A 17384-nucleotide genomic window follows, 5' to 3' on the forward strand; every position below is an offset into this window, starting at 1 on the left:
CTACAACTTCTCTGAACAACCTGTTGCTGTGTCTCACAACACTCAAAGTGAAGAAGAGTTTCCTCTTGATCTCTAATCTAGACCTACTCTCAGTTTAAAGCCATTTCCCCTCATCTTGACATCCCCTTGTAAAAAGTCCCTCTCCTGTTTTCTTGTAGGGCTTTGTTAGTTACTGGAAGGTTCTGTAAGTTCTCTTCTCCAGGCTGAACTACCCAAATTCTTTCAGTCTTTCCTCACACCAGAGGTGCTCCAGCATCTTCATGGCCTCCTTTGGACTCATTCTGGCAGGTCCATATCTTTCTTATGTTGCGGGCCCCAGAGCTGGACCCAGTATAGTGCTCATGGTGACCATATTAGACTGCTTATTGTCCTCTGAAAAAGAAATTGTAGACATCTCCTGAGAACAAAACATGCAGTAGGTGGCACAGGAACACATCATATAATGTGTAAGGGGTTTTGAGATGAAGGGTGCAAGAGCTTTTCCCACCATCTCTACTTGTCTCTCAGGTTCTGCTTTCGTTTCTGCTTCTCACAGGTTCCTACCTGCCAACACACAAAAATTCCACCCGGGGTCCCAGCTCAGTCCCCTCCCATTTCCTATTGATCACTAAACCCTTCCATGTCAAAACAATCACATTGACTCTGCTGTCACTGTCACCTTAATGTTATACTTGTGCATTTATTCTTTCTGTACAACAGATATTTTTCCAAAATGGCCCTTTTACTCGAAATTGATACTTACTGATTTCACACCTTGCCTCCTTTCTTAGAACAAAAAAGGGCTTGAACATAAGAAATCAGAGCAAAATATCCTTTTTTTTGATCTACACTAAAACTACCTCATGAGATTGCTGCTGGTGCACCTCAGAGTTGGCTCCTCAACAAAAATTGAACTCACAGTCTGCACAAGCCTGGAGAAATCCTGTAGAATATTTTCAAGACTGTTTCCTCTGAAGGCTGTATTGTTTCAATAGCACATTTCTCCCAGTCTTCCCTTCCTGTTTGTCAATTCTTGTGAATACAGGGTATTTTAAGAGTCCATCTACTCATGTTACTTATTTGTCTCCACTTTAAGCCATAACCCTCTGTGATATTACAGTTAATTTCTCTGCCTGTGATTCTATTGCAACCACGAATGGGATTATGATTTTCAGCCCTATGTGTACAGAGAAATTTCAAAGTATTTCACCTATTACCAATTCCATCTGAACTTTAACGGCTTTTACAATTTTGAGGACACTTATTGTGTATCTGGTGAAACTGATGCTATTCCTTAATAGACAAGTGCCCATATCGCATTTTACACTAGTTGTTACTAGACTAATTTGGATCTTGCTCCTTTCTAGCCTGCCTTTAGCCATGTCACTTCCATTACAGCAGCAAGGCTTGCTATGGACAGAGGGGGATATTATTTAAAAATAGCACAATGTATTTTAAGCCATTTCAGAGCAAGGGTGTGGATATCCCATTCTGGAAATGTCAGTAGGTGAAGCATCTACACCATGCCTATGCCACGGCTCTCGTTTTGTCACCCTCTGCATAAAACCGTCCTTCCTTTATCAACAGGACACAGGACAGAAGATGATCCGAAGTTCCTCGCGGCCCCTTGCTCCGTGAAGACTGTGATATTTTTGCATACACTCTGCTTGGCGAAACTCTCTTCATCAGACACGATCGGGGCTTTTTTTGTTGTTGTTGTTTGTTTTTGTTTGTTTTGCTTTGCTTTGCTTCGGTTTGGTTTTCAGGAGGGTGCGGCGGGGCCCGGGAGTCGCGGCTGCCGCAGGTGGCGGGGCCGCTGGCCGGCAGGGGGCGCGCTGGCCCCGCGGAAGCGGCGCGGCCGCCGTGGGAACCCGGGGGGGCGGCCCGGACGGGGGACCCTGCTCCGGGATCCCTCCCCGCTCCGGGATCCCTCCCCGCTCCGGGGGTCCCTCCCCGCTCCGGGATCCCTCCCCGCTCCGGGGGTCCCTCCCCGCTCCGGGGTTCCTCCCCGCTCCGGGGGTCCCTCCCCGCCCGGGGGGTCCCTCCCGCCCCGAGGGGCGGCCCCGCGTACCGCATCGCAACCCCAAGGGCTCGTGCTCGCGTGTGCTTAGCAAAACGCTAGGAAGCGGGGAATAAATACACATATAGGCATAGATCATCCTTTCCAGCGGGCTGCCCGTGGTGGGAACGGGAGAGCCGCCTGGAAGCCTTTATTGGGGCACACGGGGGTGTCCCTCCACCTCCCGCGAGTGCGGAGGCCAGCGCGGGGATGCGGTGGAAGGATGCGGCGGGCGTAGCTCGTCGGAGGCCGGCGGCTGCCCCGGGGGACGGGAGAACAGCAGGTGCGGGAGCTGCGGGAGGGGGTCGGCGACAGCAGCTGAAGGTTCGCCGGAGACGGGGTCCCCGCGGGACCCCCCCGCGATGGGAAACGGGGATAGGAGGGAGCTCCCCTCTGCAGCCGCCGCAGCTCCGCGTCGTTCGGGGTTGACGGAAAGGAGGGAGGTCACCATGGGGCGAGAGGAGATGGTCGGGGTGGGGGCGACACAAGCCACGGCGGAGGCACACGCGGGGACCGCCAAAGGGAGAGCGGCTACAAGGTGACCCCCGTGGGGCTTTGCCTCCGCCCTCTCCCGGGTTAATCCTCTGCAGACGCCGGCAGAGGCGGGATAATCAAGCGGCGACCGGGTTGGGGGGTGCCTCAGCTACACACGCTCCTTTGTGCCGGGAGCCCGCGCCTCCCCCGCTGCCCTTCGGCCACCGCTCTGCGCTGCGGGACCGGTTCGCCCTAAGGTGCCGGAGATTCACCGAGGGGGACGAGGGGCGGGTGAAGCCCCTTCCCGGCCGCCCCCATCGGGGTTACGGCGCTCTGCCTTGCGAGAACGCCAGCGGGAGGAGGGGAAAGGCGAGGAGCCGCCTTTAATCCCTGCTAGTAATTTTTTTTTTTTTTTTTTTTTACTATGTTTACTTCCGACCTCTCCGTGCGCGGCTCGTAGTAAAAGAAAAAAAAAAAAAAAAACCCAGTAAAATAAATAAAAAGGGCCGCGGAGCGCGGCATTGCTTCTGCCGGCGCAGCTCCCTCCCTCCGTCCCTCCCTCCCGGCGGAGGCGGGGGCAGAGCGCGGCGCGGATCCGAGCGCGGAGCTGCGCGGAGCGGAGCGGAGCGGAGCGGGCTCCCCTCGGAGCGCGCCCTCCCGCGGATGGGACAGTGCGGAGCCTGCGCGTCTGCCGGGGGGGGGCGGGCGGGAGCGCGGCGGGGCCCCGCGGTGCTGCCCCCGCCCCGCGGGCAGCTCCCCCGCCCCTCGCCGGTCCTTTAAAGGAGGAAAAGCAACTAAACTTCTATTCAATCCTATAGCGCGCCGCGCCACCCCGGACCAGCGACCGACCGCGCCGGGAGGCGGCTGCTCCGCCGCTCCGTGGGGTTTATCAAACCGTGGTGGGAGGAAGAGAAGAGACCTACGTTCTCCCGGCGTTTTGTCTATCTTTTTATTTTTTTTCTCCTTTCTGGCGGTTCTTTTTATCATCTACCCATTTATCCTTCGTTGTTTCTGTACCGCCTGCAATAATCGCCTCGCTACGTCTCGCAGCTGGCGCGTTGGAGAAGCCGGTGAGTTGCGGTGCTCTTCGCTTCCCATCACTCGGTTCCCGCGGTTGTGGCGTTTGGATTGACACGGGCTGGTGACACCCGGGCTGCTGGCGGGGCTGCGCTCCGTGGACGTGGATACCGACGGACGCTCTCCTCTGCCGGGGCTCTCGCGTTCCCATCCTTTTCCTTTTGAGCGTATTTTAATTTAATTTTTTTGGGGGAGGGGAGCATTTGCTTCTCGCGTATCCGCGGGCAGGGTATGATTGTTGCATACGTTGCTTATATACACATATATATGCGGGTATATATGTATACATGACAAGATTTGGCAAAGTTTGCCAAGGTCGCCGCTTGTCCCCGCGCAGTGCCAGCACGCCCAGGTGGGTGGCTGAGGAACAGCCCGGCTCCCGGCTGGAAGCCGCCGGGTGCTCGGCACCCTTTCCCGCCGGGACACGGGATAGGGATGGCGCTGCGGTCCCGGGAGGGAAGGAGCTCCGTGCCGGAGCAGTGCCCTATATCAGCAGCGGCGGCGGGGAGCCGAGCTGAGCCCAGCCGAGCCGGGCGGCTGGACTGCCGCAGCCCCTCCGGGGGAGCGGGGAGGGTGGTCCGGGAACCTATCCCCTCGGTAGGTCAGGTCGCGCCGCCCGATTGTCCCGCCGCACTAAGAACGGGGTGAAAAAGGGTCGTGGGGAATTTTTTTTGTTACTATAATTATTATGTGTATATATATATTTTTTTTTTTTTAACTAAACCCGACTGCGCATTTCCTTGCCGGCGCGGCGTGGCGAGCCGGGAGGGAGCGCTGCGCACCGGGGGGGCCGGTAGCTCCGCCGAAGCCGGGGAGAGCCGACCCCCATGCTCACCCATGCCCCTCTTCCCCTCCCTCCGCAGGCACCAGCCGCCGCGATGCCGCTCAGCGCCGGCTTCTCCAGCAAGAACTACGACTACGATTACGACTCTGTGCAGCCCTACTTCTACTTCGAGGAGGAGGAAGAGAACTTCTACCTGGCGGCACAGCAGCGGGGCAGCGAGCTGCAGCCCCCCGCCCCGTCCGAGGACATCTGGAAGAAGTTTGAGCTGCTGCCCACGCCGCCCCTCTCCCCCAGCCGCCGCTCCAGCCTGGCCGCCGCCTCCTGCTTCCCCTCCACCGCTGACCAGCTGGAGATCGTGACCGAGCTCCTCGGGGGGGACATGGTCAACCAGAGCTTCATCTGCGACCCGGACGACGAGACCGTCAAGTCCATCATCATCCAGGACTGCATGTGGAGCGGCTTCTCCGCCGCCGCCAAGCTGGAGAAGGTGGTCTCGGAGAAGCTGGCGTCCTACCAGGCATCCCGCCGAGAGGGGTGCTCCGCCGCCCGCCCCGGACCGCCGCCCGCCGCTCCGCCGGCACCGCCGCCCGGCCTGGCCGCGTCTCCCGCCGCCTCCGCCAGCCTCTACCTGCACGACCTGGGCGCCGCCGCCGCCGACTGCATCGACCCCTCGGTGGTCTTTCCGTACCCGCTGAGCGAGCGGGCCCCGCGGGCCGCGCCGCCCGGCGCCAGCCCCGCGTCCCTGCTGGGCGTCGACACGCCGCCCACGACCAGCAGCGACTCGGGTGAGTGGGACCCACGCGTGCTCCGGGCGGGCGTGGGAAACCGCGCGGTGCCGGGGCTTTCCCGGGGCTCACTTGGAAGACAGCACCCCCCGCCTCCCTCCTCAGCCCCCTTTTGCCCCCCTCCTCCTCCTCCTCGCCTGCTATTTTTTTTATTTTTTTTTTTTTTTTAATGCCACGTTTGCGAGACACGAAGAGTCCCAGCCGGCTTATTTCCTGGAAAACCAGCCCAGATTTTCCTCCGGGGAATAAGGGAGCGAAAAGCAGGGGGTGAAAGTATAAAGAAAGTGTAGGAGGGATAAACTTTCATCGTGGGTTCCCTATAAGGCTGGTTCCCGGTTTCACCCGTGAGCCGGGAAGGAGTTAACTCCAGCCCGAGAGCCGCGGGCAGAATGTGCAGTCGGGGAGGTGCTAGTGAAAGTGACTGCTGGGGAGTGAATGGGGCTGGGAAAGTTTTAGAAATGCTTCCTTAGGTATGTGACAGCGGGTTCCGCTCCCTCGTAAATCTGGTTTGAAAGTGAGTTTCTACCCAAAGCACTACAGCCTTCCCTTTTTTCTCCTGTTTTTTTTTTTTCCTTTAAACTCCCTCCTGTTTTCCACAAATGAACAGATCAAGAGAGTTTCAGAAAATGCCTCTGAATACCCATGTGTGTTAAGTAAGCTTTCTTTTAAGGCGTGGCCAAAGCCTTCTAAATCCATAATTAAGGGCAGCTTGAGTCTGGGAGCTTTATTGCGCTGTACTGCTGACAACCGAGGTTAAACTTTCCTACTATCTTTCATGCACTCGACATTACGCAAGATCATTACAACTTTTTGAAATCGGGGAGCTAGGGTTTGGACTGCAGTCTGTGTGTCCTACTGCACTTGAAGCATTGCTTCCTTAAAGGAAAAGCTCTTGGGAAAAGCTGTGTCCAGCATCATGAAATGGATTTAAGAAGGGGTTGTCATTGGGTTCCTCATTGTGCAACTCAGAGTAGCCTTCCCTTTACATACAGTAGTCTTGAAAGTGCCTACATACAAGTTATGAGTTTTTAATTTTTTTTGGTTTTTTATGGCAGAAGAAGAACAAGAGGAAGATGAGGAAATCGATGTTGTTACATTAGCTGAAGCAAATGAATATGAATCCAGCACGGAGTCCAGCAGCACAGAGATGTCAGAAGAGCACAGTAAGCCCCACCACAGCCCACTGGTTCTCAAACGGTGTCATGTCAACATCCATCAGCACAATTATGCTGCTCCTCCCTCCACCAAAGTTGAATACCCAGCTGCAAAAAGGCTAAGGTTGGACAGTGGCAGAGTTCTCAAACAGATCAGCAACAACCGAAAATGCTCCAGTCCACGCACGTCAGATTCAGAAGAGAATGACAAGAGGCGAACACACAATGTCTTGGAGCGCCAGAGGAGAAATGAGCTGAAGTTGAGTTTCTTTGCCTTGCGTGATGAGATACCTGAGGTGGCCAACAATGAAAAGGCTCCCAAGGTTGTCATCCTGAAAAAAGCAACAGAGTATGTTCTTTCCATCCAGTCAGATGAACACAGACTGATTGCAGAGAAAGAGCAGTTGAGAAGGAGGAGAGAACAGTTGAAACACAAACTTGAGCAGCTAAGGAACTGTTGTGCATAGGAACTTTTGAGCATCACTTAATAAAATGCAAACTAGACTGAAATGATGATAAAAATTTAATGATTCTATTATCTCTCATGAACTACACAGTCCATCAAGTATGGAACTATTGCAACTGCATGCTGCGCGATTTAACTTGAGACTACACAACCTTGGCTGGATCTCCCAAGGGTTTGGCCAGAACCTCAAAACTGCCTCATAATTGATACTTTGGACGTAAGGGATGATGGGACATTCTTCATGCTTGGGGATGAAGTCTTCAATTTTTTTCTTTTAAAATTTTGTATTTAAGGCATTTTTTTCATACAAGAATCCAAAAGAAAAAAGTTGTCCCCAGTTTGCTGTATATATTTACACATCATATTGCCATGTAAATACCTTTAATAAAGCCTTTATAGAAAAATGTGCAACATTAATACACAACAGTTGTGGCAACTGGATTTATACTTGTCTTGAACTTCTGTGCCATAACATTTCACAATTTTGTTTTTTATTTAAGTACTTTTTTCCTTTTAAAAATGATTTTTATTTTGTTTTTAGATAAATAAATATTTGCCCAAAATATAATTAGCTAAATCCTGTGTAAAGATTTCACTTTGTCTCCCACTATAGTCATTAGATGTTTTTTTTTTCCCATGACTTTCTTTTTTCTTTTATCGTGGCAGTGACCTGACTGGAGTCAAAGGGGGGTGTGGGGATGAGGGGACATGGTGATAATTTTGCAGCTTTGTAGGGACTAGTTTTGTGCTCTCACTCCATCTCTTGATTCAAGTGGATAAAACTGTTGGTCTACTGTGCCCTGTCAATTCAACTTGCCTTGCCACCAGGTCCTCAATTTGTGTGGTGGTAGCAATGCCTGTGTTGGTCATGGTCATCAGCCTGCTGAAAGTGAAGCTGGAGTGGTGTATTTTCTCACTGATCACACCAGTTCTATAGGCTCTGCATTCCTTCCACATACATATAATTACTTTTTCAGGGCATGACCTTCATTCGGTGCTAGGGACAAAGCCATGTACTTTGAGGACTGCTTTGTAGTAAGCTCACCTTAATTGCTTCCTGTTTGATTTTAACAGAAGTTAAAGAGGATAAGAAAATAACCTGAGATGATGAGTGTTGAAGTGGTTAAAACAACAGCGGTTTCCCTTTTTAAGTACTGAAATCAGCAGAGCCAATCTTCTTGGTCAAACACCTTAACACTTTATTAATGTGAATAGTTGCTTGGGATTTCAGGGGATACAAAGTTGAAGGACACAGAGAAGGGAGCAAAGGAAAAGGAGAGCTATTTTTTCACTTGAAGAATATTCTGGGACAGATTTGTAACATTTACCAGACATTAAATAATATTTGCATTCAGGACTTGTCTCATGATCAGCTTCTGATGGGTCATAAGTTACCTGCTTGATAAAGCTGGGAAGATTAGATTTGATCCTTTCTCCCCTTTTCACCCTCTTAGCACCACTTTGGTCATGACTTCAGCAACAAATCAAAGAGCCCTTTGATGTGGAGGAAGAATGTGTTTTTCAAAACTTGGGCCTTGCACTTTTTTCATAATTCCCGTTAAATACATATTTGCTTATTAGAGGAGCAGTGCTCCCAGACAGCACCAGTGCCAGTCGTTGAACTGGGGCCAGGGGTTCAGGTTTTTCTATTGCTTTTGAGTTCAGAGTGGGAGGAGGAATGATTGGGTGTGGGCATATGTGGGATAGGGGCAGGTAGCACCATGTAGACAGGGGGGGTGCCAAAGGTCTCTCATCTACAAAGCCCTGGGTAACTGTCTCAACACTCTTCTATGAGGGAGTTTGAAAAGAAGGTAGGTGTGTAAATCCTATTTGATGGAAGGCTTTAGGTGTTTGAAGGTTTCTTGGGCGGGGGAAAACACCCTGTTCTGTTGGAAAAACGGGACAAAGCAAGATTTTTTTTTTTTTTTTTTTAATCTCCCTCTGGGTAGCTGGGTTTATAGAAGTGGTCTGCAGTTGGTTTTTTTCCGGTATGTGATTCAGATACTCACTTATGAGGAAAAAGAATTATATGAAATGAAACTGTTGATTGTATCTGAACTGTAAATCAGGACAACTTGCAGTTATGAATAAAGTTAAAGTTCTGCCTTTTATTAGACAGGATATCTAATTTTAAAAATACATTAATTTAACTTGGCTTTTGGTGTGCTCCCTATTTTAGATATTCCTTCAGAACAGAAGCAAGATGTTCTTCAAGAATTTATAATTGCAACCCCATCCTCCAAAATAAACCAGGAGGTGTAGATCCATCCACAAAACCTGAAAAATATGTCACCTTTGAGTTCTATATGTTTCATATGGAAACTCAAAACCTGTTGTGTTTCATATGTTAACAAAACCCCTTGGCTTTTTCCTGTTAAATGAGGCTACACCACAATGATTAATGAACCTCTTCTTATTTGTCAGCTTCTTATTTCATTTGGAGAATGGTTTTGGGTTTTTCTTCTGTCTGCAGGAAGTCCTTAGTCTTTTGATGAATAGGATGGATAGTTGCAGTCATTTAATTTCTTCCTCTCAACTTCAAATTGAGCATCAGTTCTTCTACTCTTTCCCACTGGAAAACAAACCATGATCTAAAAATATATGGTTTTATGGGATGACACTTCATGTTTATGACATTTCTTACTTTGTTGTAGGATTGCAAAGTACCTAAACAATGCAATTAAAAAAAATAAAACAGCCTGTGGGTACAGGATTAAGAAACCTCTTCTGATCATTAAATTGCTGCTGGAATAAAGAAGAATGTGACTTCCACTTTCCATCTCCTCACCAGAGATTAACACATTCAGAAGACACAAACATTTCACAGGAGTTTCTGGGCTGGATTCAGTTAGTAGTGCATTGTATCTGGATAGGAAGGTGTTGGGTTTTGCTGCTGTTTTGGATCAATAGAGGAGATAAACTTACAAAAGCAGCATCTGAGCCTTGAAATGAAATGCAGAATTTACAGTGCTTGCCAAACAGCTGTACCAAAGTATTGTACTTGAAATACGTTGTACTTGAAATACAAGGAGCATTTTTAGCTTCACTTCTCTGCTCCTTTACTTTCACAGGACACTTCAAGCTACTCCTCTTCCAGAAGAACTTCGGGCAAAACATGGCATCAAAGGAAACTAGAAACAAACCATTGGGGTGAAAATAAAATTTCCTTTATCCTCACTGGTTTAATTTAATTAAATACCAACTTCGAGGATTTCATCTTCATTTTTATTCTTGTGCTTAAATTTTGTCTTCCCAGCCAAGTTATCAGGTAAACGGCTTCAGTGTTTCAGTACAGAATGTGCCAGGGGAGAACTACGATGTATAAAAGAACCCCCGTCTGCTTAGTTCAGCTCCCACTGGAATCTGTAGAAATTCCAAGTTTCTTCCAGAGAAACAGATTTGCACCAGAGGAGGATGCTCTTGAAAATTTTATCACTACCTATAAAGAAATCACTTTACTTGTCCCTACGTAAGCAGTCTTGCTCATGAAGCACTTTGCAACCCTTGCAGGCGGTTGAGAGGTAACAAACATTTCATCAGAGTTGCGTGAAAGGGAGAATTTCAGGTAAGTGGAGTAGAGTAACTGTAAACTGGAAATAAGCCAGGCCACTGCAGCTGAAATCTGAATTTATTCAAAACAGAAGGTAGAGGTGGTTGTTTCATCTACAGAGATGAACCATCTCCTAATAAGTTGGATTTGTTTCTTTATTTTATTGATTTGTGTTAGAATCATCTGCCAATGAATTAACAGAAAAATAAAACTAAACTATAAGTGGTCCTAACAGGGGCAGACAGCTGGGGGAGAGACTCAGAATTTACTTCCTAGCTTACAGGTTTGCTATTCCTACATTTTAAAAGGACACCTATGGATGCTTCTGAAAAATGGCTTCTGCAACTTATCTATCTCATTTCTTGATTTCACTTTTTTTTTCCCCCAGGCAAGTTTAGACCTCAGCTGTGTGGAAACAGCAAGGGTAAACCAGGGCTTAGTCCTCAGTCAGCAGAGCCTGATTTCACTTCCAGTACAAAACATTTGATGTTCAGCAGGTTTTACACACCTTTGCATCATTTAGTCATCTCAGGCACAACTATAAATGTCAGTGGGGACAGGCAGTAAAAAATGTTATCCAAGATTCAGAGTACCAGCTAGAAAGTCAAAGGGGATTTTTTTTTTTCCTAATTTAACCAATCATCTTCTACATAGATTTTGAGCAAAGGGAAAGTGCAAGAATCTGGAGCACTTGCTTAAAGCAGTGGATTCCATCATATACGTAATTCCCTTTATAGAGCCATAGAATTGTTTAGGTCGGAAAAGTCTTTAAGATCATTGAGTCCAACCACTAGCCCAGCACTGGCAAATCCACCATTAATCCATATCCACAAGTGCTGCACCTGCACGTCTTTTAAATCCCTCCAGGGATGGTAACTCAGCTGTCTGTCAACCAACACCCCCAGGTCCTATTCCACTGGGAAGAAAATACTGGCCCCAATACTGGACCATGGGGAACACCACTTGTAACTGAATTTAACTGTACTCACCATCATTCTTATCTAACCAGATTTTTACCCAGTGAAGAGTGCATATGTCCAAGCCATAAACACTCAGTTTTTTCCAGGAGAATGCTGTGAAAGATGCAGTGTCAAAGGCTTTGCTAATGCCTAGGCAGACATCACAGCCTTTCCTGCATCCACTAAGTGGGCCACCTTGGCATTGAAGGAGATCAGGTTGGTCAAGCAGGACCTGCCTTACATAAATCCTTGCTGGCTGGGCCTGATTCCCTTGTCCTGTACATGTCAGCTGATGTCACTCAGGATGATCTGCTCCATAGTCTTCTAGACACTAAGGTCACACTGAGGGCATGTGCTTCCCCAGAGCCTCCTTCCAGCCCTTCTTGCAGATGTGCCTCATGAAAGAGTTGCAGTCACTGTGCTCCCAGGGGGGGAGCTGGTTTGGGTGGGACCCTGGCCAGGCAGTCACAATATCAGCTTCAATTGGTTTGTACTGTAATACAAGCACTTTTTCAAGCCCAAGCAGCTTGTCTTCAAGTGTGGCCAGACTCCACCTCCCTAGCAAATGAGATTATTTTTTTCTGATAATGATGAGTATGACCTTTGGTGCTGAACATTAATGCATATGAAAAAGCATTATTGGCCACTTGCCAGAACTATTCAATATTTGTAGTTACTGAGCAAACCTTGCTTCAGGTTGCCACCAATGCATGGAAGCCCAAGGTACAAGGCACTTCTGCATGGTCCTGCTTGAAACCATCAGACACAGAGGAGACGTCACTGGCTGGGAGTGGACCCATACAGCTCAGGCTGACTGAAGTATCTTATTCCGACAAGCACTTTTTCCAGTTTCCAGTTTGATACAGGAATTGTAGAGTTATTAATTTTTTCTAGACAAGTCTGGGAGAAAGCAGCTAGTTCCTGACATTATGTGTTATGGTGATTACATTTTATTGCTAAATTCACCCTTCACATACATCTGTCTATGGATCTTCCATGGCTACTTTTCTGTTGAAAACACTTCCATTCAAGGCAAAATCTGTCCTGCCACCATGTGTAATTTCCATCACAAGCTTCTATGTCCCAATTACATGGAATTATGTTTTCCAGATAGGATCAAAAAGGGGGGGGGGGGGGGGGGGGGGGGAAGTAGAAATAAAGGATTAGGTGCAATAAATGAAGATATTTGAAAATGTAAGATGCAAAAATTAAGCAATCTGACTGGGTCACAAAGAGTTCCAGTCAGAGAAATTAGCACTGCTTGGAACTAATTAGCTCCATCAGCTTTCTTCATGCTAATTTATCCATGAAGAAAGAGGGGGGAAATATTACAAGGACTGTGCTCTATACACAGCTACTACTACGAGGGCAAAGAGCCGAAAGTTCTGCAGGCTGAAGCTGGAGCGTGCACGGTCGGACACACAGCCCCGCTCCCGCAGCCCTTGGCGGTCCCCCTGCATCCCTCGGGACATCTCCCGGCATCGCCGCGCTCGCTGCGCTCCCGTTTCCCGGCGCATTTTTCTTCCAGGCACCACACGTGTACAAGGGGCTGCTCACAGGGGTGCGGCTGCCGGAGTGAGAGCTTCTTTTCACTCCTTTTTCTCCCATTAATCTGCTCCGTGACGACAGCAGAACCAAACAAAGCCTCTCGGTGCAGGTAGTTCCTGTGATCTAGTGCCCGGCTGAGTGTCTGACAAAGCTTTTCTGGCTTGGGACCAAGGCCGAGCTGTGCTGTGGATGAATTAGGGGAAGAGGGATCAGCGCTGCAGCTGTGCAGATACAGCAAGTGTGAGCTAAAGGTTCGTGCTCTTCCCGACGGCACGGAAACATCCCTGCTCTATCCCTCTCCCGAATAAAAGTGGCGTCTGCAATACCCGGTGGGGTCCTACCCCACGTTACTCAGGTTCCAAATTTATTCAGTCTTATTTTATTTAGGTTTATCCAGTGTGATAAACTGTCAGTGCTTTTTCCTAGAACTATTTGTGTTCTCATTTGACTGCACTACAATAGCTCCTTAAGTAATTTTGATTTATTAATGTGTCCCAGGAACAAAAACCTGCTCTGGGCTATCAGGACAAGGTTTTCCCATAAGAGTTCTTCAGAGAAGCTGATATTTAAGTATCTAAAACCAAGTAAAAATGTAGAAGATATGGTGAGGAAGCTGGATCAGACAGCAAAGTTTCTATCAGGGCTGTCCCACTAGTCTACACTTCACTAACTAACTTTTAGGCTACACTTTGAAATCACGAATAGGTGAATAAACTGAATCTCTATTAAAAGGACACAACAAAAAATATAGAGAGCATTTGGTTATAAACTATGTTCCAGGAACATTAAAAGTTCAGGGGCACCAAATGTGATCCATTAGTTTCTGAGGAACAAAGAACACCTTTGAACAAAGATGCTACTGGACTGGGATGACTTTTCAACAGTAAACAGCATCACTATAGAACAGTTGCAGCAGACCTTTTAAATATTAGAGTGTTTATTGCATGTAAGTGTGATGGACAGGAGAGGAAAAGGGAGTTTTGGTTTCCTGGGGGTTTTTTTGTGTTCTTTTTGTTTGTTTGTTTGTTTATTTGTTTGTTTGTTACTTCTATCAACTAAGTATTTTTCATAGAGATTTTACAAAAAAAAAATTCCATCAGCCTCTAATAGTTCACTGTGTACTGGCTGCAGACACTGCGATTCACAATGGATTGAGAGAAGAAGAGCTGTATTATTTTGATAAATTGTGCTGTTTTATAATATTAATTTGGTCTGCAAAATTCCTCTCATCTGGACTAAAGCAGATTTTTCTTTGGGCACACATAAAATCTTATTATGTGTTCCCATTATCGTTCATCATTATGGTAAAGAGTAAGGTAATACTGTATTGTGCCTAGATTTGCACACTTTAAGGGAATAAAAAGGCTACATGAATATCTTATGAAGTGATTGAAAAATAAAATTGACATCAAAGTGATTTGACTATGTAACGTATTATTCCCTCCCTGTAAAATTGGATTCCTGCTGAAAAACGCTTCCCTTCTTTTGCATTCGTGAAAGAAGAAATATAAGCCTTTTGCCCTTATGGAACAATACAGCATTTCCCCATGTCTATAAGGGCAAAAGTATGCATTCTCATGTGTACTTTTATTTGAAATTTAATTTTTGGTGCTTAATTAAAATGAATCCAATCCCTCCCCATTCATTTCTGCAAGCTGCCCTAAAACTGAGACCTGATTGTGGCAGCTGAAAGAGTCAACACATACTGCAAAAGCATTAAGGCAGCTCCAGGGCCAAAATAATCACCAGATATTAATGGCCTGCTTAGCAGCTGGAAAAAAATATCTGGACAGGGAGGTGGCTGCTACAGAGGTCTGTACAGATGCACTGTGTGACCTGGGCATTGAGGTTGCCCCATCTTCCAACTCCATTTCAAGCTTCCTTTTCTTGAAATTAGAATCCAACTTTACAAGCATGTCAACACATTCATATTTGGTAATGCTGCTTTCCAGAAGATTTTAAGCTCAGTTGGTGTTTCCATGAGGTTCCCCTGTAAATGTCCCCGCTGGTGGCCCTTGGGGACCTTGCTTGCAGGAACAGTAAATCCCACCAGAGAGTGCCAGCCCTTGGCAAGACTCAGTGTGTCCACACAACACCTAGTACTGACCTGGTGTGATTATACTTTGTTCAAATCTGGTTTGAAAACTTTGAATGATAAACTTCATCCTGCCACAACTTATGAGAAATTTGCTGTCCTACCACGGCTGCCCTAAAGTCCTCATGAAAATACCATAGTTTGCAGATCAGTGATGATATGAATTGTACTCACCCTCCTGGATGCTCCAGCCATGCATGGTTTTAATTTTGTGACTATGAAGCCACTGTAACTTACTTATTTCCTAATATAGTTTGCTCTGTGTCAATCAACTTTCAGCTGATACTTTCCTTTGTCTTGGTATGCATTGGGAGCAACATCTTGGCCTCTTCATGAAGCCAAGCCACACAAGCCATGGAACACTTACTGACTCCAGCAGGGACCTGATTACAACCTTAGTTTTGCAATCTTTCTTTAATCTTCTTTTAATTAATTTAATTCTGATATCATTATCTAGACTGCCCCATTCATTCAGCATTACAGCATCTATATCTTCATTTTCACTGGCAGGCTTTGGGAACTTTGCAAATGGGGCAGCTCTATCTCCCATTTCTACCTTTTGATCTTTACTAACAACCTTCCTTTAATGTCTGCTGAGCTCAGCCTTTTATCAGGCAAAGCACTCCACCCTCCCTGGTAGAGGGGGCATTGCTCTGATCACCGTAGGCATGCAGAGCTGAATTTCTACCATCTGCCTCTCCAGCTGATCCGGCTGGTCCATCTTGGCTATCCAGCCAGTTTTAAAACCAGTTCAACCAAATCAAATTTAAAACTGAAGGGCAGACAGGATTTCATAAAGTTGTACAGCCCATTGAATTTTAATGAGTTTCAGGACCTGTGTCATCTCTGCTGGGGGATTTCTTCTGGCAACCTCCTTGGGTGAACAGTACTGGTGTGGGTGGGCAAACACTGTAACCTGGAGCTTGCAGCAGGTACTATAGGTAAGAACATATGTAATCCAAATTGTTTTGTTGTTCCACTTACTTAGATTTATGAAAAGAGCTCAGCTGTTGCCTTTTATTTTTGCTTAGTGTCACAAAAATGCCACACCATTTGTACAGCTAAATGGAAAGGCCCAAAGTATTCCATGTTTCTATGACTCAATAGATAATCTGTCCCCTCTTCTGCTTGGCCTTGGTGTGACTGTGGCTCAGCTGGTGTGAAGGAGGGACCCAGAGAACAGGACAGGCACTGCAGCCAGGTCAGAGTGAGAGAAACCTAGGGGTCAGGATGCACATTGGCATGACTTGCACCAAGATCCCAAATCCATCCCACATCAGGGGGATAAAAATCCTTATTCTGGTATAATCTCATTCTAAACTAAAATAATTTATATTAGCACACCTCTGCCCATACGACATGACTTTAACTCATCATTTTTTTAAATCTGTAAATCCTGGTCCATTTGTCTGCTTAAGCAGGGTCATCTGGTGCAGACAGCTCAGGATCATGACCTTTTATCTGTGATCGTGGTTTCTGAATATCTTCAAGGATGGAGACTCCCCATAACCTCCCTGAGCAATCTGTGCCAGTGGTCAGTGGTCAACATCCCAATCATGATAGCTTCTTTCCTTGGTGTGTCTTGATGTTACACAAGATTTAACACGGAGTATGTAAATTTTCAGAAATGCTGAGCAGATCCCACGGCTGGGATTGCTCATTACTTTTAAAGATCAAGGCAAAAAAGCACTGTGGTTTTCCTGTTCTGGAGCAGTAACAATTTCTGGATGAAAGGACAACAGAGAAAGGATAAATCTGGGGTACAAACAGATACAAGTGCACTGCCTGCCCTCTGCCATTTTTTTCTGAGTAACTTTAAACTCTGATGCACTCTGGCTTTCAGGCAAGGCGCATTTTCAGAAGCTCTCAGATGTCAGTGGTTGCAAAGCTCAGCTGAAAACTGAGCACAAATGGAAAATCCTGTCCTTTGGTCTCTCCTGGCATGTTAACTATTTACTTTGACTTTTTTAAAACTTACCTGCTCTGCCCTCATTTTCTCATTTCCAGTCACTTGTACCAATCGGTATAATTTGGCTGACAGACAAACTATCCAAACAAATCAGAGTTGCTTCCCTGCCATGAGCTACCAAAAAAAAAAAAAAAAAAAATCTCTGAATCCTGAGGGCAGACAGCAGACACTGGCAGGAAGGCAAGTATCAGCACACAGCCCTGTGTGGTGCTGGTTTTCTGGGGTGGCAGTCTATTTATGTGATGCTTTCCATACAACCCATGCTTTCTTACCCATCACTGCCAAGGTGAAGCTGCCCAGCACAACAGCAAAATAAGCTGCTCTGCCTAGTTGTGGAAAGGTCTTTTCCCAGCACATATTACAGTTTGTTTAGATGGGTGGTTAAAGACGGTGTGTTGATTTTAATGAAGATTGATAGTAAACATAAATATGCTGCCTGCCTTTCTTCCCTGCTGGATGCTCAGCAGAGAGCCTGGCGAACCTTA

The 17384-nt window shown here is 46.9% G+C and overlaps 1 protein-coding gene across 2 annotated transcripts; it reads left to right on the plus strand.

Moving 5' to 3' along the window:
• Nucleotides 1-3352: 3352 nt before the first annotated feature.
• MYC (MYC proto-oncogene, bHLH transcription factor) lies at nucleotides 3353-7734 on the plus strand. Of its 2 annotated transcripts, XM_062491705.1 has the most exons (3): nucleotides 3353-3582; nucleotides 4453-5158; nucleotides 6214-7734. In XM_062491705.1, the coding sequence occupies exons 2-3, from the start codon at nucleotides 4468-4470 to the stop codon at nucleotides 6777-6779; spliced, it is 1257 nt and encodes a 418-aa protein (XP_062347689.1). In that variant the 5' UTR covers nucleotides 3353-3582; nucleotides 4453-4467; the 3' UTR covers nucleotides 6780-7734. The 2 variants fall into 2 exon arrangements, with proteins under 2 accessions (XP_062347689.1, XP_062347680.1); XM_062491696.1 differs by lacking the exon at nucleotides 3353-3582 and having other exon boundaries at nucleotides 3687-5158.
• The last annotated feature ends 9650 nt before the right edge of the window (nucleotides 7735-17384 follow it).

Source organism: Cinclus cinclus, chromosome 1 (genome assembly GCF_963662255.1).
Source record: "Cinclus cinclus chromosome 1, bCinCin1.1, whole genome shotgun sequence".
In the NCBI taxonomy this organism is placed as follows: domain Eukaryota; kingdom Metazoa; phylum Chordata; class Aves; order Passeriformes; family Cinclidae; genus Cinclus; species Cinclus cinclus.

Bases quoted from the DNA above. Each gene is read 5' to 3' on its own strand.
- MYC (XM_062491696.1), top strand. From the start codon at position 4,417: ATGCTCACCCATGCCCCTCTTCCCCTCCCTCCGCAGGCACCAGCCGCC. The intron at 5,159-6,213 runs GTGAGTGGGACC...TTTTTATGGCAG, and splicing joins CACGACCAGCAGCGACTCGG to AAGAAGAACAAGAGGAAGAT.